The sequence below is a fragment of the Perna viridis genome, chromosome 5 (genome assembly GCF_037379345.1).
Source record: "Perna viridis isolate PV_CMFRI_1.1 ecotype Kerala chromosome 5, ASM3737934v1, whole genome shotgun sequence".
NCBI classification, from domain to species: domain Eukaryota; kingdom Metazoa; phylum Mollusca; class Bivalvia; order Mytilida; family Mytilidae; genus Perna; species Perna viridis.
In genome coordinates this window covers 30,580,519-30,607,207 of record NC_142449.1, presented here as the reverse complement: position 1 = coordinate 30,607,207, position 26,689 = coordinate 30,580,519, and the positions used below count along the sequence as shown (strand labels likewise).

General features: G+C 31.5%; 1 protein-coding gene across 1 annotated transcript in view; it reads right to left on the bottom strand.

Moving 5' to 3' along the window:
- LOC148617037 (uncharacterized) overlaps window positions 1-24,693 on the bottom strand; it is a 36,042-nt gene extending 11,349 nt beyond the window's left edge. The window contains exons 1-3 of the mRNA XM_088584321.1: window positions 23,275-24,693; window positions 17,166-17,380; window positions 5,090-5,188 (exon numbers count right to left, since the gene is read on the bottom strand). Coding sequence (XP_088440447.1) covers window positions 5,090-5,188; window positions 17,166-17,380; window positions 23,275-24,686 — 1,726 coding nt within the window. The 5' untranslated portion in view covers window positions 24,687-24,693. The remainder of the gene's footprint in view (window positions 1-5,089; window positions 5,189-17,165; window positions 17,381-23,274) is intronic.
- Between the last annotated feature and the right edge of the window lie 1,996 nt (window positions 24,694-26,689).

The following is a 26,689-nucleotide window of genomic DNA, read 5'->3' as shown; positions in this document are numbered from 1 at the left end:
TAAAACTTTTATCAGAGAGTTTGAAATAATTTACACTTAATCACAACTATTGAAATCCATACATATCACAGTCTTATATATAGTATGTACAAGTTAATATTCCATTAAAAATGTAAACATGATTATAAAATATTTTTTTCTCAAAATGATTTCTCCTGCATGATTAAATTGTATTCACAGTTTGTTCATGATTGATTTAACTAGACTTGAAATACATGTATATTGCACTTTCTTTTTGCAGTCCACTCCACAATGATACAAGAAGAAACCAAGTTATTGTCAGAAGAAACTGAAGAATACATTTTGTAGATGTGATTCATCTGTGGAAAGCTTCATATCTTTATTTTTGATATTTTGCTTCATATAATCAGACAGTGACTATGCTGAGGCAATTCATGGTGAAGAAAACCCAACGAAAGAAGCTACTTATTTGATCAATGGTTACTCTTCGTATAACTATATATTTTGAAGACATTTTTCTTTGCTTGTAGCAATCGAAACTACGGGGCCATTTTCGCTACACTAAAGAATAACCTCGGATGCAGAAAGGAGAATTTCTTCTTGAAAATTTTGCCAAAATAATTGCAGTCGTACGCAAAACGAAGTATTTCTATCCAACACCAGGTGGCGCTAACAATTTAGTTGGATAACACTAGAAATAAAGAACAACAACTCTAAAGAGAATTTAGGCCCGACGCGAGGAGCTAAGAAAAAAAGCAATGGTAAATAATTCAACTATAAGTTTTTTTTAATTGAATCTGTCAAATTCCGGGCAGGTCCATCCGCTTAGTGCCTCCGAGGTTTTTCTTTTGTGGAACAAAAAAGGCTGAGGTGTTTCGATTGTACATGTAGACCAAAGGTTTACCCACAGAAGGTGTCAATGATACAGAATGCATGATGAATCAGACCATAAAAAAGCAGACCATGACAGAATCGGTACATGGCGGAATCGGACCAATATATTAATTTTTTATGCTTACTCAATATTTAAGGATACACGATTAAAAAGGGATTTTTTTTTTAAATTATAAAATGAAAATAGATTTTTGTGAGTGATTTTCTACCAGAAGTGTATATATGTGTAACATAAAGTCCCTGTATTCCAGTAGCATATTCTGTTTTATTTAAAACTAACTGAATGAAGGGTATTTTAGCATCCTTGACTTTTTACAAATTTTAGATTGCCCCTTTTAATGAAAGAATATTAATACTTTCTGATCAGGGACTCCCTCTAATATACACTCCCTGTTTTCTCAATCATTAATCATTTCAGACATATAGTTGAACAAGTGCTACCCCTGGAATACTACCCTGTTAATATTGAATTTCACTATTTCTTGTATAATATACATTGTTATTGCTGGATTACTATTTGTAGTATAAAATGTCATTACAACACACATATGTATATTTTGGATATTTATGGTCCGATTTTGTAATGGTCCGTTTTCGTTTTGGTCCGAATCATCCTGTCACCACTGAATTAAGTGTTGATGAAAATTATTGAAAATTAAGAACAAAAATGTATAGGTATTACAATTATTAAATTTAAAAGGTCGTAGATCTTAAATTAAATTGAGGGTGCTAATGGAGCTTGGATTAGTAATTATTTGAACCCATGACTGCATGTTAAAAGCTGTGACCTGTGAAATATTATGTAGATTATATGATATGATTTCAACATAGAAGTGTATTTTAGTCAATGACTGGGTACAAAGAAGTATTTATATTATGTAACTCATACTAAGTACTTGGGATACTGTTGTGTTAATGTTAAATTTGAATGGTAACTGTATTATTATTTTAATGTAATAAAGGATGGTAATTAACAACAAATTAGTTTTTTATAGGTTTTATATCCCTGTTAAAACTGTGGAGTTGCATGTACATGTACATGCAGAACTATACAAAAATTCAGGAAATATATATACAAAAGAACTTTCCTCATAAATGTCACCAATTTCTTAACAAATATTAAATATGTGAAGAGGGAAGTGAAAACTTTGTTAGATACGGTCACAGTTTTGAGCAGTAAGGTGACAAAAATGAGTAATGATTTTATAGCAATCTTATCTCAAATCTTCACAACTTTATGTGAATGATTATTTTTCAGTGGATGTTGTATATTTTGAAATAAAATATCATGTATTAATTTCTCTGTTAAATTTGGGAGCTCCTTCCCTGGTTTGAAAATTCTGTTGTTTCTGTTTCAAGATGGGTTGCATGAAGCAGATATTAGATGGAGTCTGTTAGAGGACACCCCTATCCAAAATTATAGAATCTATACCTGTCCTGCCATTTTTCAGGAGTTTTTTTTTTTACAATAATTCAGAAATTTGTACACATGTATGTGGATTGGCCATAATAGCAACAACTTATTTGTATATTTCACATGTGACATTAATTTGTCTTGTTTGTGTTAAAAAAACTGAGGCATTGATTATGGTAACATTCAGAAGTATTCAAAACGTAAGAAAATGGTAAGGAATGTAATCAGCCTGAAAATTTTCTTTATTCAAAATCCCCCCTTTTCTTGTTTCAAAGAAAAAGAGGGTCATGTACAAAATCTTTTCTTTCAAGTTTATAATTGTTAGAGAACACTCAAAAGTTTGGGGGACAACCAATTTTATGATGATGGGGAAAGGGTGGCAAGCTGGCAAATTTTGGAAATAAATATAATGTATAATGGCCTTTACCTTCTAGCTAGAAAATAATTAAATATTCTGACCTTAGTCCTGATACTCTATACAATTAATTGAAAATAAAAACTTAAGTAATCTTGCCAAAGTGGGGTTGAAAATATATTTCCTGACCCACAAAATCTCCCCCTTTTCGAGTCAAATGATCGCTCCTTAATCTACAAAAACTGCATAAATTACTTATTGGAAAGCCATTCACAATGTGGAATCAGCTTATTAGGAAGATCGGAAATACTTGTTTTTCAATTCTTGATGCTGACATATTTTACTTCGGCTGTCGTAGCCAATATACAACTATAAAATAACGTAGTTTCCATAAATACTATTCGCTGTCAATATCAGCTGATCAGCGTCAGTTTGCAGAAGTAACTCCCCTTTGCGCGGAAAACACCGCCTAGAGTACCACTGTGAAGTAAGTTAGGTTTGCCGCCTGTGACTTCCGGGAGAAAAAATGGCCGTCATCTTGTAATGTAAACACGGCATAGCAACATAACAAACGCTGTATATTTTTTAATCGCCGATCTACGGTCGTATTATTGATGTCGCCGATCTTGGCAAAACGAACTGATTTCGGGATTACGGAATTTATTTGCGTCAGGTCAGTAATTTTTTAGAAATTTTCAAAATATGATGCCGCCGTTTGTAGGTGACCCAGAGTATAGTGTATGGGACGTTAACTTTAAAACATTTTTTTGATAACGTTAATTCTAATTTTATATTTTTTTTCTTTGGTAAGAGACCGGTATATCTCAAAAATGGAGTATGCATAATTCTCAACTAAGTGGTTTAAACTTGTTTATGTCTCAAACCAACGTTATTTTGTATAATTGAATCAAAACAATTAAGGTTAATGTGACCTCACCAAAAAGTTATTTCGACCCTTGCTTCTATATTTTATATTTTAATTTATCATTATATGAGTAAAATGATTTTTTGTAATGACATAATAATGAAAACGAAAGTGAATAGAACCATAAAACGATAGCCATACTCGTGGTACAGAAAAAAATTTCATTCTATATAGCCTTTACTACATTTTGAAGACAAACTTATTGATTGCAACGTAAATGAAAAATGAGTCGTAAATTATGACGTCATAATGGCAAAGTATTGTAATGTCATAACTTACTTTACTTTTACGAAGTTTTGTGAAAAGAACTGCAGTACAATAATCATTTATAGGACCAATAAGTAGAAAATTAATCTGGTCTAGCAATTTATTAGTTTGTAAAACTAATGCATCACATTTTCATATTTATCAAAATTTGCAATAATACCTAAAACACTAAGGCGTCATCCCTTGTATTGCACATAGTAGTACCTTACGTTCGCCTCCTATTTCGATAGGTTTAGTTTTGAGTGTTAATTGTATATTTTTTAAATTAAATCTACATATATATTTGGTTCTTATTTCCCGACTTTTCATAAACAGGAATATATCATACAGACCGCATACAAATTAAGAGAACATAATCATAAACTAAAATCAGCTTTTGATGTGCATTTTTTTCCAAAGTGCCATAACACATGTGCACTCAAATATGTGTATGACTTGTGTATAACTATTTTCGAATGTTCGTAAATAAAAAAGACGTTCAGATTGTCGCGTGCTTTGCAATTCATAACTGTCTAAATACAATATTTGAAAATGCAGTCATATCGAGGTTTAAAAGGTTTAATTGAAGTCTTCTCCAAAAATTGTAAGAACCCATTTCCTCCAAAAACTTAACTGTAAAAATGCTCGTATGCCATTATTTTTTTACATCTGAAACACCGCTCTTCAAAAAAAAATTGTCGACGGCTGTTCCATGACTTTTTTTACTAAGTGTTCGTACTTCAGTCGTTCTGGATTAAGCCAGAAAAGCCTGTTTTCCATTAGCATATCGGAAGCTGAAAAGTATCTGAATTTAAGTTATAAGTGAAGGCCATATGATAAATGATTTTTTGTGAAAAAGATACGAAACTATCCAACTCTGAATGAAAGTTTGGCAAGACGTCGCTCCCTGACAGGCTGATATTAGGCTCTCATTGCTTCCAATGCTATGTTGTTATTTCATATTCAAGGCAATTATTAGGACCTTCACTATGACTTTTATAGAAGGCGTCATCAGTTTTGAATAGAACGTCACAAATTCTTTCTATAAATAATAAAATACGGATATAATAATTGATATTAGGTTCATTCCCTTATTCCTTATTCCTCAATGTCATTGAAGTAATTGTCTAAGGAAATATTTTGTGCGACTTACATTTCAATTGAAATATTATTTGTGTTTTAAAGTATTTTGCAAACTGAAAAACAAATTTACGGTCAAGGTCGAAAATAATGCACCATGCTTTTTAATTGCCACACATTTCAAGTTTATTTATGATAAATGTATTCCATATACCCATTCCATTTGATTCCATTCTTGATGCTGTGTTTACTGTATCACCGAACAGACAGTACCTTGGCATCTTTATTCCTACAACACCAGCAACACAAGAACCTGAAATATAGAAAAATCCATTTCATTGGTGGATAGAGCAAAAACAACTAATTAAACTACTTTTTTGTTGAATGTATATAATTCCTGATGTCTACTGTATTACTGTCAATGGGAGGTTCTTATAACCAATCATGCATTAATAAATGACTGGATCTTGTTGAAAATGTGGAGAGGATGCTTGATTGGAATCGAATACCAGACTGAGATTGAAGTAAGATTCTTTTTCTTTTGACCTATATTATTATATGTGAAAATACAGATGAACTGGCCTGATCACATTCGAAAAAGTTCCTATCATGTCTGTATAGTTTTGATAGTCGTCCTGATATGATAAATTTGAAACCGAGTACATTACCAATGAAATTTGTATCTTAGCTTAAGTCCTCCTTTTTGGGATGAGCATAAAATATGTGATCGTCAGACAGTTTGGCGACGGGATTCACGCAAACCATGACAGTGTATCGATGTAATGTTTAATTAAATCACAGTTTGACCGCGGTCTGAGTTGTTCTCGCTTCTATTTTTACTTTGTTTTTAACAGTTTCAATGTTTGTAAATTATTTCATTTAACTAAAATGTTCTTTTCTTTCTTCTTTCGTTAAAAATTATTGTTACTTTTTTTCTATGTTATATCTGTTTCTGATAAATTCTTTTTTGATGTGCATTTAATATTAAATACAGCTCTGCCAAAATACGGACAGAGGCTTATAGTGGGTGATTCATGCAGTTCTTAATCCCAAATATTTTTTTATTGCAAATCCTTCTGTACGCCTCATAGAAACTATATTTGGAAATAAAAGTGCAATTACATTAGTCCGCTGGAGATATTAAAATTTAAAATGTGGTTTTGTTCTACTACAGAAAAAGTACGATAAATTTTCCCCCCAGAATTTTTACACAATAACCAGTCAAAAAATATTTCAAGAAATCCTTCAGTTGAACTGTATTGAAAAATAGAAGTGCAAAGGAAGTTGCCCACTGGAAAAATTAGGTGTCAGTCTCTGTAAGAATCAGGCAATTTGTGAAACATGGGAATTAAAAAACGTGATTTTAATAGTGTAATTAGACTATTTGCACCGTCAAAATCAAGGAAAAAGGACAATATTTTCCATATCATGTCGGTGCATTGAGTTATAGCTTCAATGAAATGCACTGAAAAAAAATATTTCAAAATCTGATAACTCTTTCAAAAACCTCATTTTTTTAATATTCTATTGAAACATTTCTTAGCAAAGCCAGTGAGGGACGGATTAAATAATGGTCTTTTCAAATAGAGAATACATCCTTGAGTGATATTACATTGTCAGATCAGTGGGGTTTTGATATGCATGTTTCTGATTTTTCCCATTTTGCCTGATTCTTACAAACACTTACACTTAACACTTAGATTTTGATTATGTTCTTCTGCACAAAAAGGACAAAAAATCTTCCTGCCTGAAGTTTTACACTATAACAAGTTAAAAAATAAGTAGCAGATCCAAGGGCATCAGTTTAAGAAAAGTTGTTTTTAGGACCTAACAAATGTATTTATGTCGATTCGTTGATTATCTTAAAGTTATTTCATATCAGTGAAAAATCAGTAATTTCAATTGGATAAAACCTTTTCACGTGGTATTAATTAATCTGCAGTAAAAAGTTTCACCAGTCAATACCATAATGTGATTATGCGTGGTTACGAGTTTATAGTTCCCTTATTCAAAAGCATTCGTAATAAAACAGTTGTAAATATTGCGGGTAGCACGTCTGCTCCTGACGCAGAAACACGGTTTGCATCGCTTTTCTGAAAAAAAATCAAGTATATGGATCTTCAATGAAATAAACATAATACTAGTTGACAGTTTATCAACAACTATTATATAAATATGATCAATTAACCCTGCCTTTTTTTAATCATTCATTTGCAATTTGTACCTTTGTTAGTCCAAAACATCAAGTATCGACACCTTATCCCGTTTTCGTTACCATTATCATACTGATATTATTCTAATAAATATAGTTCTTAGTGTTTGATAGTACATTTCAAATTTTGACCTATTTAAATCTTCAGATATGTCTTTGAATCAATATTTAGCATAATAATATTTCAAAAGACAATATTTGACAAATGTTTTGTCAATAGCAAATAAAGCTTTTAAGACAAAAGAGCAGGTTCACAACAAACGGTTTTGATTTGAATAGTATGATATTAGATATAGATGTAGTAGCCCCTCCCAAAAGGAAGCTGAATAAAAATGCGGTATAAATTTGTCTAAAGGTGTGTCATGCTAACAACGCCATACAAATAATGGTTTGCGTTTTTAGTGGAGTCCGAGTTGCTCATTTACTTTTGTTACTTTGTATGTATGATTTTATTTACTTTTGTTACTTTGTATGTATGTTTTCCATGTCTGGTCTTTGTCCCTGGATTACATTCTTTTGATTAACGCTATAACCTTGGTTGCCTTGATTACTCTTGTGTTTGATAAGATATGTATAATTCATGTTATATACTATATATTAAAAATACAGCATTGAACTTTGCATAACTTCACAAGTCTATGATTTTAGTTACTTTATGTCCATTGTTGTGCATGTCTGTTTTCCATGTCTGGTCTCTCTCCCTGGATTACATTCTTTTGATTACCGCTTTTACTCTTCCAAAATAAATGTTCTATTTTACTGTGTCATCACCACAAAAATTACTTACTAGGCTGTCCGAAATTTGAATCTTGCATTAAAATTATTTGTTGCTATAATTGTGTAGTTAATTCATAACTGTAACCACTGTAATTTTATATTTTTCGTAAAAAAATAGTTAAAAAATTTCTCTCCATTCATTATAACTATATTTTAACAGGTCTCCCCATCTTTTCTGTCCATTTGGGATATTTTGTATGAATTCCTGATAAATAACCCCTGTACCCATTTGTCTTTTATGGAAGTTTGTATAATTGATGGAATAAAGGGGCATTGCAGTTTACTTTCCCCAAGGGGGATATTATCTTGATAATCTAGATAGTGTTGATGTAACACTGTTATACTCCATAATGTTTACTATAATATTAAATCTATTATGTAATTCTAAAGTGTAGAGAAATCTTCTATCATCATTCACTATATCATTTACAAAAATAATTCCTTTCGTAAACCATTCTCTATAAAATATAGGTTTATTTTCAACAATAATATTCTTATTCGTCCGTAGCGGTAGTAGTTTATAATCTCTTTCTGTTTCAAAATAATTGCCACGCATTATTTACATCATACCAAAATTTATTTCTTATACTTAATAGCATTTTTGTAGTACAGTTATTTCCAAAATTATGTAACCTCTCTTTCTAATATCGTATACAGAATAATTAACCATTTACATACAGAATTGAATACTTCTTTTATCCTAGTGCATTTAAGTGCAGTAAAAAAAGGAACTGACATCTATCATCTTTGATCCACTATGCATACAATTCATATATAAAACTCTATTTTTAATTCTGTGTACTGGAGACTTCCACATAAAACAAAAAATATTTTTTCCTAATATTTAATATAGGACAAGACAATGTAAAAAACAAACAGTTCAGAACAGGAAGCGTCAGAGTTTTGATTACAGATATACAATCCGTATAACGACCAAGTTGCTTCTGGACCAAGTTGTGGTGAGGTTTTTTATTTTAAGTTAATCTATCATCACGGTTTATGATTAATATTTTATTTAGATCTTCATCACAATTCACACCCAAATGTCAAAAAATATTTGATCCCCATGGAAAATTTCTGTCATAACATAATATTTCTTGACTATACATCTTGCTTCCAAACCATGCCATTCTTTTTTAAGAAAATATTTTCTTCCATCTAAAATAATGAAAGCGTCATCATCAAATTGTGATAACTTGTGCTTAACTTGTATTACTTATATACCTTGAATCATATTATTTCCCCTTATCTTATGACTTTTTATGAACAACTCGGCTGGTGTTTCTAGAAAAACAGAGGACGCTTATCCTTCCGGTGCACGTGGTCTATGCTTCCAGTTTTAAGTAGAGTCCGAGTTGCTCATTTACTTTTGTTACTTTGTATGTATTATTTTAGTTTTTTTATGTTCTCTGTTGTGATTGTCATTTTTTCATGTCTGGTCTTTGTCCCTGGATTACATTCTTTTGATTTCCGCTAGAATCTTGATTCCCTTTTAATAGATAAAATTTCTGCACATAACAAAATATATTCTAAAGTGTGAAACATTTGAATTTATGAGTTTTGCTCTCATTTTTGCAAACGCTAATAAAAAAAAGTTCTAAAGCTTCAGTTCCTTATATTACTTATATTACAGAATATAAATGATATTACAATTATAGTAATTAACAGAATGAAATAAATCAGTTATTTCCCTTCTTTCAGTCTTTGGTGGATCGGAAGAATAACATGGTGGCTGAACTGTCATTACCTTAAAAGTTCAGCTCTCGGTTTTTTACAAAGTTAAGCTGGATGTAGTAATTGAAATGATATGATATTTATATGAGAAAATAGACGATGAAATAGAGATTCTTCAGATATATCTTTTGTGAATTGTTTCCTTATGTACATTAATGAACAAAAAAAGTGTATTGGGTTTTGTTAAAACAAAGAATTGTTGGAATTCATTATTAGGTAAACATGGCTGGAGAAAATACTAGTAAACCACAACAGAGAAAACTGTTCAATTTGTAGCCAGTGACAAAATGGATAACGATAAACCGCCCTGCTCATGCAGATATGTCAACTGATTCAAACACTTCTGAATATATAAGGATTGATTAACTTTCAGAAAAATCGAGATGAAATTAAATTCTCCCTTTGGGATGTTACCACCAAAAATGGTTTCAATGAAGTGACAAAAGATCTTGTTAAAACATTTCATCTTGAAAATATTGTTACAGGGATGAAAGTGACAAAACTATTCAGTTCACTCTGCAAAATAAAATGAATGACAAAATTACAAAAATTCAGACTGATATACAGGGTTAAGGAGGTAGACCTAGGGTAAGGGACATAACTCATGAAATCAGTGATATGTTTGTATTATATTCAATTTCACCAAAGCCTCTCAAGCTTTCATTTGAAGCAGAATGAAATGAATCCAAGTTATTTAAATGCTTACATAAGATTGATGTAAAATACATAATACAAACGTTCCAATGATTTTTAGAGGTGTGTCCCTTACCCTAGGTCTACCTCCTTTAAGGTAGATGCTTTATCAATTAAAATGAACATCTCACAAGAAAAGTAGAACAACTCGAAGTAAATGAAAACATATGAAAAAGGAACTTAAAAGGTTACAAATGCAACAGTAATTACAATGAACAAAAAAACAAAATCGAGAAACAAAATCGAGGAAAACAATATTGAAGTGTACTATTTCCATTGGCATGAGAAACAAGATCTTCGTCATAATTTCGTTGAGATGACGGTAAAATAGCATTTGAAAGTGACACTGGAAGATAGAGATATTGTAACAATCCACTGCCTTAATTCCTGTTGATCTAATACGTAGATCGTTAATTGTTAAATGTTTAATTGTTTAAATTGTTTAACACAGATATCAAGAAAGACTTGTGAGAGAAAGAAAAAAAATGCAGAACAATGTGAAACATGTTGATGACGTGACTACTCGTAACATGGCATTGAACAATAGGATGGAAACACAAGACTTTTTGTTATCAAGTTTGGTACTTCAACTCTGGTATCTATGGTAGAACACATGTTGACGTACAGATAAGGTTTGAAATGTACAATGATATCAACCAAAGGAAAGAACCAAACATAATTTAAAGATCACAAACATATCACAGCTCTGATCAAATTGCAGTATGATAATTTGAAAGCTATGTTTTACATTTAGTTCTTCATATGGTATGATATCCTAATAAGAAAACGAAATAAACATTTTCTTCTCACGATATTTTAATAAATAAGTTTGAAATGATAGAAACATCTGTCAAGTGCTATATGTAAACCATCATAATATAGACCTTTATATACTACTCAATGACAATCCGTATTTGTACCGAATTTCATACAAAATATCCGGAAAATCCTGCGTAACATATGTGTATTTTTTTTTAAATTATTATGTGAGAATCAAAATCCGTACAGTATAATTGTCGCTACCGTTGACCTTTTTATAAAAAAAAATAGTATAAAGTTGATCATTTTCATATTCAGCAAGATGTAAGGAATTGAGAAAAGAGAGTCTTGGCTAAACAAACTGATACAAAAAAAAATGAATAAATCGTGTATCATAAATTCAAACGTACACAATCATAAAACAAGCGTTCGTTTATCGTGTGGTTGGTGAGTGTTTTGCCTTTTTTTGCTGAGCGTTTAGTGTGAACTTGAATACCGTACATGTGGTAAACCTTAATTCTCTAGGAGTGTATCTGTTTGATACATGTAGGTAAGCAATATGAAACGTGAAGTATATCGACTTCGTCACTAAGCATGTATATGTTAGATGGGTATAGTACAGTATACAACACTTAGCAATACATGTATGATGAGGAAGGACAGTCATACGTGTAGTATTGTTTCGTGTTTCCGATCTCGGACATTGTAACACCAGGTTTTACATTAATAAATGCAAACGATACTAAAGATTCCGAATAACATTTTCCTAAAAGTACATAAGTATGCTTTAATGAGTACTCAATGGACACAAATGCATTCAAATTATCATTGCTTTTCAATCTTGTTTTCTGTTTTCATTATCAAGTGAAAATGAAAAGAACATATACTTTATCTATTAATTTTGTATAAATAAGCACAAGTGTATTTGTAGAGCAATATTACAATGTTTTCATGTAATTCTTACTTAAATTCAAAAATTGAACTTTCCAAACAGGTGTAATGTAAAAGAACAGAAATATGCAGTTAAGTGATGCAAGATAGACGGCTACAAATATATTATTTAGTGGACTATGTATAATGAAATATGTAGTCTTTGCACTACAACTCTGTATTTTACTCGTGGTTCTTTAACAAACTTTCAAACTGTCGAAGGTCGTTCATATTTTTCAGCCTTTGACTGGAATGGATCCTTAAAAGGAAATCATTTACATCCAATGTATATGAAGCCAATGGTAAAAGAACAGTCACGAATGCCTTATCTGTCTTCCAACTTGATTGATCTATGTGCAAAGCTCACAGATACATGCATTATTGTGATGGACGAACAAGCTTCTATTCACAACAATCATAAAAACAATACATATGATAGAGTTACACTAATAACAACGAATACGTACAGGCGGCTGATATAAATAGACAGCCTAATGAGGCTACTGCGAGTCTTAGTCGATATTAGTCCAGTTCATTTCGAGAAAGAGTCATCTGCACAGCACAAGTACAATGTATCAACTTAAACGTAAAGCAGCATATGCAGTATAGCACACAACCACCCAATGTACCCAATAAAACCGTTCAATTCCTTTTATCAGCAATATTTTACTCGGAACTATATGTTTGATATTGATTATTATAAGTTAATGGATCACAGTAAAAATCTGTGACATGACTAAATTGTAATTAGCTGGAGGTGCTCATTTTAGAAAGACTATAAATGGGTTACTAAGAAATACTTGTAGTATTATTTTTTGGGGTGCCAATTTTCGTGGTTTTCGTGGGTAGACCAAAACACGAAATTTGGTTTCCAATAAAAAGGAAATTTCCATTGATGTGTATACTGAAAACCTCAAAACCGCGAATAACTTGTGTTTCTTCCCTTATCCACGAATTAAAGTACTTTTCACCGTACTATGTCTATAAGTGCAGAAATTAAGTAATGAAATCAAAGGTCACTTTATTGTCTGTATTAATGACTGATCAAGTATTCTTACAAGAAAAACGAGACCACTGCTATGACACACCACTTAGGATAGGGTGAACTATGTGCCAAGACAATTAACTCAAAGAGAAAGCATTATTCCTACGAAAGGATTATGAAATATTCACAACCGGCATCCATATTCGGGAACAAAGAAAGGGACTTCCCCTCCAATCGATATAATATATTTATTTATATATACATTATGTGTGAAGAAAGAGTATCATATGAAAGGGTAACACTGACATCCCGCTCAGTTACAACAGAAAAAACAAATGACTTAATCAAACAGTCAAGATTTTAGCCAATAATTTAAAAGGTGATGACCAAACATGATTTATTATTCTAGTCATTATAATGGATTCAGCTAAGAACAATTTTGTCGAAAAACAGTAAGGTGTAGACAAAATCAAAGGCTTACTTGTGACAACCTTGAAACGGTATTAGACAATTCAATTATGACATATGAATGTATCTACCAATGGGAGCAGGCAGTTCGTACAAATTTTATTTTTCATCTTTATTTGTACGTCATGTACTTTCTACCACGTGACCTCTATAGCAACGAAATAAGGATACCTGGCTATTGAAAAATCACTGAGCTACCTACATCACAACTTATATGTGATAGAATTGTAAGGCTATTCTCAAATATTAGAGTATATACTGCCAATAAAAAAACTGACCAATTTATAAAGAAATCAATAATTTTGGTAATGGTATTGGGTTTCCCTGGATTATTTCGCAGTGCTCGTTAATGCATCCAGTAGTAAAGGATATGCATCACATTCCAGACCAAAAACTACTAAGTCGCTACTTAAAAACATTATCAAATAAATCTAGCCATGAAACAATAACAATTACATACGAATTGTTATGGTTGTGTAACCGTCAGACAGTCAAACTCTTTGTTGTTAATTGTTCAAACTTTAATTTTCGTTAATCAAATGAACATTAAACTAGGTAACTTGCTCCCATCAAACAGGGTTGGGTCAGTGAGGAGTTGCCTGCCTAAAAGTAAAGGGACATGTACTTTGTGGACTTTATCACATTAAATATAAAAGAGTCAAGCTTTTCCTGTCTACACTGTGTTCATTGCGATATTTTGAATTTACTGAAATTTTCAGGACACTTTTAAGTCAATGTAAGATAATGTAATATAAAATGTGGACTTTTGGGACACTGACTATATATGCACAGGTACAGTTTAACTTTTTTGTCTATTTAAATTTGACCTGTAAATGTATAGTTATTGTTTTATGGATATATGTGTGATTCATAGTGACTAAGGTAAATAAACACTAGTTAAATCAATGCTTTTTCTGCGCTCTTGATCATATTTTAGTTGTTTACGATAACCAATTAATTATCCTATAATTCACGTGACCCAATGTCTCTTACTTGACTTTCACACTGTTATTTAATGTACCCCATCTCATTAGCGGCATTTTATGTATACATACTTTATACAAATCATCAAGTCAAATTCTGGGATTGATCGCATCTTCACCCTTCAATCTGATCATTAAAGCTTGTTTTGATATTGTGTGTTTGACTTAAGTGTAAGTATTTGTAACAATCAGGCAAAATGGGGAAAATCAGAAACATGCATGTCAAAACCCTACTGATCTGACGATGTAATATCACTCAAGGATACATTCTCTACTTGAAAAGACCATTATTTGATTTCTGGATCACTGGCTTTGCGCAAAAATTTTTCAATAGAATCTTAGAAAAATGAGGTTTTCGACAGAGTTATCTGCCCTTGAAATGTTCATTTTCAGTGCATGTCAATGAAATTGTAACTCAATGGTCCAGCATGGAAAATCTTGCTTGTTTCCCTTGGTTCTAATGGTGCAAATAGTCAAATTACACTACCAAAATGATGTTTTTTTTCATACCATGTTTCACCTACCGCTTGATTCTTACAGGGACTGACACATAACACCTTGTCCCTATTATGTCGTCCTGATATAAACTAGAGCAAGGTGCTTTGATTGGAATTGTTATTGTATGTATATTATTTAAACCATACCGTTTTTATTGCGACATTTTTTGCATACTGTTGAGGCAGTGTTAGCTGTGTTATTAGTTTTATATTTTAACTTCATCTCCGATAATGACTCTCCAATTGAATATACAAATATTACTTATTTTACCGTTTGAGTTTTTAGTTTGTTTTATCTATGTACTTTCCAAAAAAACTTAAGTGGGTATAAAAAGAGGTTCTACAGTTTTTACGAGCTAAACGGGGGTATGAAATAAGATAATTTTATATTGTAAATAGAATATCTTACTTTGTCCATTGCATTGCTGTCAAGGAGAGGTATATATAACTTACTACATCATTAATTGGTGTATGGTTCATTTGGAGAATACGACAAAACTATTACATGAATGATAAATGTGTAAGATAATTTAGATTTTATTTTAAAGCTGCATTAGCAGTCAAATTCGTATTTTTTTCTGTTGAAATATACCTTAACTTTGTATTATTTTTACTTATTTGTACTTTTCCTGTATAATTTTATTTGATATCCACACATGAAATGGATTAAATATATGAAATAGGTGTCTTTATATTTATTGTCTTTCAAGACAAAAAATCGACCTAGATTCGTATGTATGACTTCTGCTGACCTTAATCCACGCATGTGCTGTAAGGGTCGCTTCTTTAGTAACAAATCTGATTGCAAAGCGAAAGTAGTTATTCAACGGCAAGGAAGACCGACGGACTCGAGCCGTAAAAGAAGACAGTTTGAATATAACGCAAGGATCCTTTTGAAATTTACGTATTGTGGTATAATGTACCTCAAATATGGTCATTATTCATTTGAAAACCAATCAAGAAATAGATGAAATGAAATGAAATGAAAACAAAACACGTGCTTACCTGTATATCCGTTATTGTTATTTAAAAAAAAAAAAAAAAAAAAAAAAAAAAGGTTAACTTATTTTTAACCCACCTGTATGTGCTGTCGGCCATCTTCGGAAGTAATGGCAAAATATAATTAGATCAGAGCTATCGATCTTCTCTGATTAAAAAAACCCGTTATTTTCACAATATCCTGTAGGTATCATCGACATTGATTGCTTCAATTGCAATATTACAAACTTATTTCATTGAATCAGCAAAATTCAGTAGAATAAAAACTGAACAAATTTGACAGTTAATGCAGCTTTAATGTTATTGTTGTCATATCTGACGTTCAACGACAAGAGATAGGAGTGTGAACAACGAAGTTTAAAAAAAAGAGTAGTTTAAAAGATTTTGTCAATTTTAATCAATCTTTAAGAATTCAGATGGTAGTATTAATTCACAATATTTTTTCAGAAAGGTCTCGCTACTCACAGCTTAGCATCCATTCGACTAACCCTTGAATATATTTGTTTAGATAATTTTGTTTATTACTATAAACATATATTGTAGTACATGTATTATATGGCCGTTGTTCTAGAACCTCACCAAATTATGTATTAGGATTTTATTTATCAGTGATAAACGGGAGAAACAAAGGTTATACATTTCTTGTGGATTTATATTTTTGTTTTTTTGTGTTTATTTATCTTTTTTTTTTTGTATTATTATTTATTTTTGTTTAATTGTTTTTTATTCTAATGGATGACAATTTGCTTATATAGGGGAGGAAACTTTACAAAGTTGAAAATGGTTTGTATGTGTAGTTAAAAGAATACTTATCTTTCGTGTTATTTTATATTTTTTTAACATCTTCTAATTTTGTACTGAAACATGTATAAAGATGTTTTCTAATTCAAATGTACAAGTCCTCGTCAGAATCAGGCGGAAAAAGATAAGAAATCTGAAGCGTAGATTTCGAGAACGCACAATTTTGACAGTATGGTTTCACTCAAATATACTTTCTCTTTTTGGAATGACTATTATTTGGCCTATTAATCACAGGATAAAGTGGTCAATTTTAATGATTGATTAATTGATTTTTGAAAGAGTTGTCTGTTGAAATGTGTATTTGCAGTGTATTTCAATGAAATTATAACTCTTTCCATCAAAACAAGTTGTTGTCTTTATTCCTTGATTCTGATTTAAAAAAAGTCAAATTACGCTGTCAAGGTGTTAGATTATTTTATACAATGTTTTATACGCTACATTTAAGTGTTCACCTGAATGAATTCCAATTCTAATTTGAAGTACTTTGCCAGGCATGTGTGGTACTTTGTAGTCACTGACTTCCTGTCGAATTTCAAGTGCCATTTCAGCTATTTCTGGCGCATGTCTCATTCCATTGGGAACAGGTACACCGCTAGCCACCATGTAGGCATCGCCGATTGTTTCCACTTTGTAGACATCGTATTTATCGATGCACTCATCAAATAAACTGGAAATGAATATAATTTATATATCAAATTGTTATGATGCTGTTATTTTTAACAATTGTAAGATTGTTTGGGCTGATTTGTTTGACCTTTATTGCTAAATATAGATATGGCACATTTGTAAACATCTTATTTCAATAATAGAATTTTCTAGAATTTGTAAACAAACAAGTATTGTTTATCTGACTCATTAATGATTAATTGTTTTCTAAATTGTTCTAGACCTTTCTTAGTATTTCTAGATTTTTATATCTTATATATAAATACTGGACATCTGAAAAGGGAATTAATCTACTTGACTGATGAATGCCTGAATGCTGTTTTGTGAGTACATTCATTCTTTAGCACTGGCCTTCTGGGGTCACCTTGGCAACTTGGACTAAGTGTTTGAAATTATTCTGTGCTGGACTAATACTACCTCAATTAACTTTGAGATTCCTGCTATATAACAGAATTCAAAAGTGGATATCAAAAGTTGGACAGATAAGCAAATTATCCAGACTATATAGTGATAAGTAACTTTTGTAATTACAATTACTGTAAATTGTAACACATTACTTACTTAGTTTTAATTTGTCTCTTGTTGGCTGAATCTTTCTAAGAGGTTATTTCTGACCTTGACATTTTTGTTGTAAAAATATAAAGCTCAAAAACATTTTATTCATATTTAAATTGTACTTGTATATTTTCTTCTTTCACAAATATTATCTATTAAGCAATTTATGCTGTGCATTTCTTTTGCTGATGCCTGAGTTGTTGACTTTCAGCTCGGTTATTCTAGTATTGCCCTATATTGGTGAAAAAATATTTTGAGCAAATGATTATATAATAATTTCATTGACTTCTATTCAAGATTACATTAACCAAATAGACACGCAAAATTGAACACAATCGGTATCAAATGATTTTTAAATTCAATGCATGGTTACCGTATTTTTCTTTAGATAGTAATTGACCAGCAATGATCATTAAAAATCTGAAAGAATATTTTGTCTGGTGTAAATTAAAACAAGACCTGTAGCAAAGTCGTTCTGATAATTTACAATACCGGAAACGTACAATATCATTAAGCTGCAAACGAGTTTTAAATTTGCTGTTTGTCTGATAACCTCTCATGTAATTATCCTTCTGAGTAGCTTCACATCATTTATATTAATACGAAATGTTTATTTCTTAAATAAAAAAGTCATTTGTACTTATAATTGTATTTATGTCAATTTATACGCCAGAGACAAACAAGTCAAGGACATCATTTTATTAAACATGTTTGAGATTAGTCTTCTGTGAAACGCTGTTCATTACGGAATTTTTCCCGTTTTTTTTTCAGTTCAAACGTATTATGACAAATCTTATATGAGAGAAAATTTATGTAGACCAAACATCACGAATCCTGTCTACCATTGGCAGTGTATGAAATTTATATGGACTGGTACTTAAAAACTTGAAGACTTTACATGTACTCAATTAGCAAAACAGCGGTTTTACATTTATGAACTAATTTCATCTTAACATGACGCCTTTTTATTGCTGTGAAAATGAAGAAAATCTGTTCTAGGTTCATTGGCAGCCATCATTACAACTTTAATACAAAGAAATAAATATCGATTGTTAAATCCAGGAGTATTCTAGTCGTGAAGAAATATACTTGAAAATCAACAACCAGAGCGCCAAGCCGAGACAAGATATACGTAAAAAAAACAAGCGACATAAACAACAAACTACAAAAATGCAAACACAAACAGCATCAAACTAAACAGAAAAAACCAAAATTATCACCCATCATCCATTTGTAGGATAATTTATTTTTCTTTTGTCTACCCTTGAGCAACCATCTTTGTTTTATGACATGTTATCTGGACAATGGAAGACATAAACTTTTCAGATAAAAAAGCGGTCTTCTTAATTTACTATATCATTATTTTGATATTTAAGTACAAATTCACATAAAATTCATACACTGCCCATGATAGAGATGATTTATGGTGTAGAAAAACCCACGGAATAAACAATGCTTTTTGGTCTACATATGCTATATTTGTTCGTAAAGATAGTCATTTTTGTATTCAGATCTGTATTTGTTAGAAAAAATATGCATTCATCTTCCAATTAAGTCAACAAAATCGAAACAAATCAAGAACGATAACTCCTGCAAAGTGCGAAACGCTATCTTTATTCTTATAACTATATTAACATTTAGAGATTTATACCTTACACAAGATAATGTAAAACTTTACGCTTTTGATTTTTGAGATAGTAAGTCTTTTTATTTTTGAGATAGTAAGTCAGATATGAAATTAGTCACAAATGTTAATTACTCATTGAATTCATTTTTATAACTTTTCAGGAACAGAAAAAAATCACATGAACAGTCTTAGTTTTTCATTAGGTTTTTTTGCACTATCGAAATAAGTATTAAATAGGCTACAAATGAAAATGGAACTTTGCTAGAGTAATTGTTCTAGATTTGATTTGATGTAGTTGATTTCATGGTCAGAGATGAATTGATGGTATTCTCAAAAATACAGATCGAAATAAAGTATGGATTACTGTTACATAAAAAAGCGAATGCAGACTGAAAAATATCGATCACTTAGGAGCCTACATACATTATGAAAGTTGTATACGCAGACAGTGCCTGAATTTTATATTGACTGGTACTTACGAGATTATGGAATCTTAGTACGATCAATTATGAATTACATTCTTGTGAGTAAAACTATGCAGAAGGCAATAAAAAAACCAAAAGTATATAATCAGCATAGGAAAGTAAATAAAGTATGTTTGATATATTGTTAAATCAACAGGCAAACAAAAATGCTAATTTGAAGAGAAAAGGGTTGGCCTTGAAAACTTGTTAGCATCACGAGAAAATTATCTAGTTATAACATCAGCGAGTTCCTACATATATGTAAAATACACTGGAACATCGTTCTGTCGGAAGTGACGTATTTCGGAAATGACATGGTATTATGTAATTGAAAAGTGACTGTTTTAACTTTTGATACAAACATAAAGGGCGCCTCATAGTAAGTCACGCGTAGTTCCATTGTTCAAGAAATCGCTAATAACAAAGTAGTCATTTGAGTACAAACAGATCTTACCCCCATAGTTAAATCCCAAAATTGTATTTTATTACAGCAACGACAATGACGGGACAACCATTCTAACGGCTTATCTTCTAAAAGTAAACACAATTATTTAATAGTAATCTGTGACAGCTAATCTTCGACTTAGATTTAAACAAACATAAGGCCAACCGTTGTTTTTCTTATAATTTTACTCACAGTTTATACATTATCTTTCAACAAACATAGCCTCAAATTCACAAATTTTCTTTTGACTACAAAAGAACCTGTGTATCTGGAAAAAATTTAGGCATATCATCCCCTAGATATGATAATTTTACATAAAGTTAAGTAAAATTATACCAAAACCTAACCTTACCATTACAGGGCTTATTTTATATATTCAGTAGAGTGAAAAAAAATATACAAACATCAGAAATTTACTTGATTCACTTATTTACTCAGTTTAAATCACATATTGTGTGTAAGTGTGCATCGTCCTTCTATTGACCATCATGTCAATGTGAATAGAGTTTACATTTGATACATAGGGAAAATCTCAAAACATTTTCTCGACTAGGTTCATTTTCGCATTCTCTACAGAATTGATAAAATTAAAATAGCAGAAGTCAGACCATTTCTTGAGAAAACAAAATAATGTAACTTTCTCATGTCAAAGGGATGCCATGCTCTTAAATTCTTCTAGATACACGGATTTCTCTTTAGTCCGAGGAAAATGTGTTGTAAAATTGAGGCCATTTTATAAAGGTAATGATGAAACTTTATATTATGAACTACATCCAACACTATTTGGAAATCAAATAATCATATTTAAGTTAATTCAACTAGCAAATGTACGAAGGACCAATAGTATCATTACCTTTTTTGCAATTTCCAATTAATTAGAGAAATTTCTCACTTCAAAGTTGCCATTTAGCAGTTCCAGTGCGAAATGTCAACTTGGAAATGAGAGATGTCCACTAAAAACTGCGAAATGTCAAATTGGAAGAGTGATCAAGGGAACCAAGGTTATAGCGGTAATCAAAAGAATGTAATACAAGGACAAAAAAATAGACATGAAAAGCAGACATACACAACAAAGAACATTAAGTAGCTAAAATCATACATACAAAGTAACAAAAGCAAATGCTTTTCTGGAGGTGACAAATGTTAACTTGAATGTGAGAAATGTCAAGTTGGAACTTCAAATGTCATCTTGGAAGTGAGAAAAGTCAACTACGAACGGCCAAATTTCAACTTGAATGTCCGAAATATCAAATTGGATGTGAGAAATGTCAGGTTTGAACTTCAAAAATCTAATTGGAAGTGAGAAAAATTAACTTGGAATGAGAAATGTCAAGTGAGAACTGAGAAATGTCCCGCATCAATCGACAACTGTGAAAGTCATGGCACTACCGGTATTTCGTACAAATATAATGAAAAGCAATAAAGATGTTCTGTTTTGCAACTACTTTTATTCATGAATTATATTATTACATGTTTAATACGCTGCACGTGGGTGAAACTCCTTTGGTAGATGACATCAAAGGGTCATATCCGGGTTTCCTGGAACATAACTGAATTTGCTTCGACTATTGGCACGTTATTCCGTATCACTAAACGCTTTTAAAAAGTCTTTATCAATTATTGTTCTTCTTGCAGTCAATAAGATAAATATTCATTACTTAATAATAGGACCTATAATGTACCTAAGGCTTTGACTGTGTGTGTAAAGAGTTCTAATTATGCGTCTACAGTATAAGAATTTCTAATGAAGGACATTTTTTTCAATTTATTTTGAATTTCAAGAACAATAAAAAATTAATGATATATATAGTTATTATCACGCCTGGTTCAATGAGTTAAAAGCTGAGTCAGATTCCGTTCGAGTAGGAACTTCATTGATATTATGCATTTATAAGTCATCTTGCTCTGTTATAACAACAGATATTTTTCTGATTTACAATGGAACCAAATAACCTTTTAAAAAAAATGAAATTAATGGTCCACGCGAGAGATCATAAATACGGGAAATTAATTGACGTTAGGATGTATCATAATTATGGTTAATAGGAGGCTGGTGTTACTATAGGAAGCTGAAGTTAACCTAGTTTATAAGCAATGTTAAAACCTATCATTTAAGTTTTTTATTGCACAATCTATAAATCAGTTGTTGTGTTGTACTAGAAATAAGATTTTCTATACTTTAGTACTCTCCTTATATGTATAGTTCTGTTTAAGTAACCAACATCTCCAGTGACCACAGGTAATTACCTGTAATATTACTTCAGGACTGTACTTATGTTATGGTTCTGTGCAAGGGACCCACCTCTATAGTGATCACAGGTAATTACCTGAAATATTACTTTAGGACTGTACTTATATGTATGGTTCTGTGCAAGGAACCCACCTCTCTAATGACCACAGGTTATTACCTGAAGTATAATTTTAGGATTGTTTTTAAATGTATAGATCTGTGCGGCTATGGTTCAGCAAAATTGGGAAAATCGCCTCAAAATTAAGTCAAGTTACAAATAGACAGAGTTTAGAAAAACTCCTCAAACTTAAGAGAATTTCTAATAATGATATATTTTCTCAGCATAGTCGTTAAAACACCAATATTCGTTTTATATTGCTTCTAATCTTGAATTGAAAAAGTAATTGCTATGCATCTGATCTGCATATAATCTTACTTTATTAAGAACAAGACAAGAATCCATTTTATTTTCTAACATGTAAGGTACACCAATTATGACTTGATTATATTAAAAACGATATTGACAAAGTGATACGACATGAATCAAGAAGCGATTGTTGGGAGAAAAAATTACCTGTAGAGATCGTTCAGCATTGTTACGATTTCTATTGGTTCACTGCTAGCTCCGATTGTTGTGAATCCTACTATATCACTAAAGTAGATAGTGACTTGATGAAAGTGCTCAGCTGGGGACGGTTGCCCAAGTTTCAAATTGTTTGCAATTTTCTTCGGTAGCATTTGATATAAAAGGTGATCAGTTCTTTTCTTCTCATGAGCAAGTTCGTCACTTTTCACTTTAAATTTGTGGGCGTATTTCGATAGTCTACCGGTCAATGAAGCGATACAATAGAAATACCAAGTAGATAAAATACAACTGATAATAACTGCTACTATAAGTGTGGAAAGAAATAATTCGAAATCGAACTGTGCGTCTGATTTCAATGTTGTTAAGGCAGACGTTATGTCTATATTTGTGTCTGCCAGAATATCAAAAAACAAATCTATATATACGGTCATGTTATCAAACCATTGCTGGCTATACTCTAGTTTTTCTGTAGTCGTCAATGGAGAGCAAGCCGATTTGAAATTTTTAAACAACTGACCGTTACTTAAATTTTCAATGAAGTTCGTCAGGTTAGTAGATGACTGTTTTTCTTTCATAAACTTAGTTTCTATCTCCTCGTGATGATTCGTTGCCGTATCATAATGAGACATCGATTTGCCTTTCAGTGTTAAAAAATATTCTTCAATGTCTTTCGATGGCCATCCACATCCAGTGAAAAACATAGTCCCAAGAGCACGTTTTATTCCAACGTCATCAGTCCAAGATAGAACGGCCCCACTTGCAACAATTAATTTTTGAACTTTGAGATTGTCAGGGGGCGTGACTGATTTAGTTATGTGCCTCATTATAGCAGTCGTAAATCGGGTATAGCATGTAAGGTTATCGATAACACTGATGGATTTGTTGTTTACCTCTTGTCTCTGATTTAGAAGACTTTCTAGAAATGCACTAAGAGACACTCTTTCATTGTCAATAATCAAACTACTGTCTGGCCATGCAACGCTCTTTAAGCTTGTATCGGTTTCGTGACGCAGGTTTTCAAGTTGTATGAAAAGAGCGGTTGCGTCAGGTTGCTCTGCACTGAGGTATGATGTTGACATACCACGTTCTCTCTGAAGGTGCTTAACAAACTCGCTCATGCTCATCCCATTATTGATGTTTTCAATTGCAGAATTCGTTTTGTCTAAAGTATTACACGCTTGGTTCAGAATAAATGAACATAAAACCAACATAGTGGAAAGCGGAACTATTACAACCAAAAACATCTGCCAATGTCTACTTAATCTTTTAAATACAGATGATTTATTTTCTTCCATTACTATAGATATAGTCTTCTGGTCATTTTCCGTTCCAATACTTGATCCTCTAGATCCTAGTTCTACACGCATATCTGGACTAATTTTTCCGGATTTTATGTTCATTGTCGATATTTTTCAATTCTTCTGCAAAATAAAATAAAGGTTGCATTAAGTGTTTATTGATCCGCATACTAATGGAAGTAATACGCTCAATAGAAAATCTTGCTAATTAATATTGGTATTGCTGATACAGTAAGACCTGTCTAAACCAAATGCCTTTCGGACTTTAAGATGGTACCGTTCAGACAGGTGGTCAAATATATATATATATATATATATATATATATATATATATATATTAAATGATATTACGGGACTATAAAATGTCTGGTTCAAGTTGTTTTCTTCTACTTCTTCTTTTTTTTCTTTTTTTTTTTTTTTTTTTTTTTTTTTGATAATTATTCAGCGCTCAATTTAGACCGGTTTCGCTGTATTGGATTTCAAGGTGTTCGATTTATATAAAATTAATGTTCACTGCACGTTTCGCGAAATGTAAATCCAAGCAACCCAAAACCAAAGTTTGGATCCCTATTGATTTTTCTCTCTTTCTTTTTATTCTTCCGCTTTCCGCCTAAATTTTGCAGTTTAAAAAATGGTAAACTGGAGTCTATCGAAATTTTGTACACATATGAAGTTTTGTAGAGGTAGAGTTTGACATGAAAAACAAGATTATATCAAAAAATCGGAAACGACATATTGCCTGTTGCAACAGTTATGAGGATTGAAGACGATTCAAATGACGTGTATGGAAACTGATGTTCCCGACAAATTTTCAAAATGTTCCGAGTAGAATAAAATGTGTTTTTAGGGTAAAAATGGCATGCTTAGTCCACATTTCCCGCCCAAATTTCAAAATGATCTGATAAGGACGAAGGTTTTTTTAGATGAAATACCCAATTCAAATTTTGCAGTTTCTAGACTGTTTGGAGTCACAGATGAGCTGGGTTCCGAAGCCCTTCATGATCCTTCAGATCATAATCATCTCTTCCTATTATTATTCTTTCGTCTATTGTCTGCCTGGTCTGACGAAACGACTGAACGGATTTTAACCAAACTTGGCACAAACATGAACCGCTATATGTAGATTTGCCTAAATGTTTTTTTTTATTTTAAATTATAAAAATGGCCGCCGTCCAAAAAAAAAGTCACCACAAAGTCTCCCGTTTTAAAAAGTTTAAAATGGCCTCTATTTCAAGATGGCTGCCACTCGAAATATTCACGTGGCGTAGAAACTGATTTTTAGTATTTTTAGTATTTAGCTAGGCAACGAATACCAGTCATTATTTCATTGATCAACAAAGAGGTGTTTTCTATGTGATTATGCAGAACAAAAACTGGTTCGGTAGCTTGTAAACTGATTTCATTTTACGGGTATATCACTATCGACCAGTAACATCAAATTGACATTTATTTTAAAGATAAAATTAATTTCTTGGATTTAGATGTTTTATCCTTGTATTTTGTTATTGGAAACGTACAACATAGTATTAATAATGCTCTAATACGATACCATTTTCATTTATTTACATAAAAACAAAATCGAAAAATATTCGTCAATAACGTGAAAAACATCTTATAATTCTAATAAATCATCAAATTCATGTCATAACTTTTTTAAAATGCTTCGGTCCTTCTTCCATCGTATGTTTTGATCTTGTGTATGCAATAGAAAAGATGGATTTTTAGGCTTTTTTAAAGCTACTACATGGCTTAAACATTATTTACTTCTTACATGACTTCCATAGAACAATCCAGTGTTATAGTTGCTAAAAGGTCTGTCACAATCAAGGTATTAAAATTATACTCGATAATGCTTAAACCTGTAAATGAAAGAAATCAATATGATATTAGACATGATTGAATGCCAATTATTTGTCATAAAATCAAAGAAAATGTCATATAGATCGTTTCAGGGTTAAGTTTTAGTTTCATTAAGAAAATTCAATTTGGTATTCGATTCTGTACTCAATAAGCTAGAGAGCAATAACTCCTAAATGCCCGAAAAGTTGTCGTCATGCTTACCATGATCATTTTTTTCTTAATGAATTCATCTTAAAGTCCGTGAC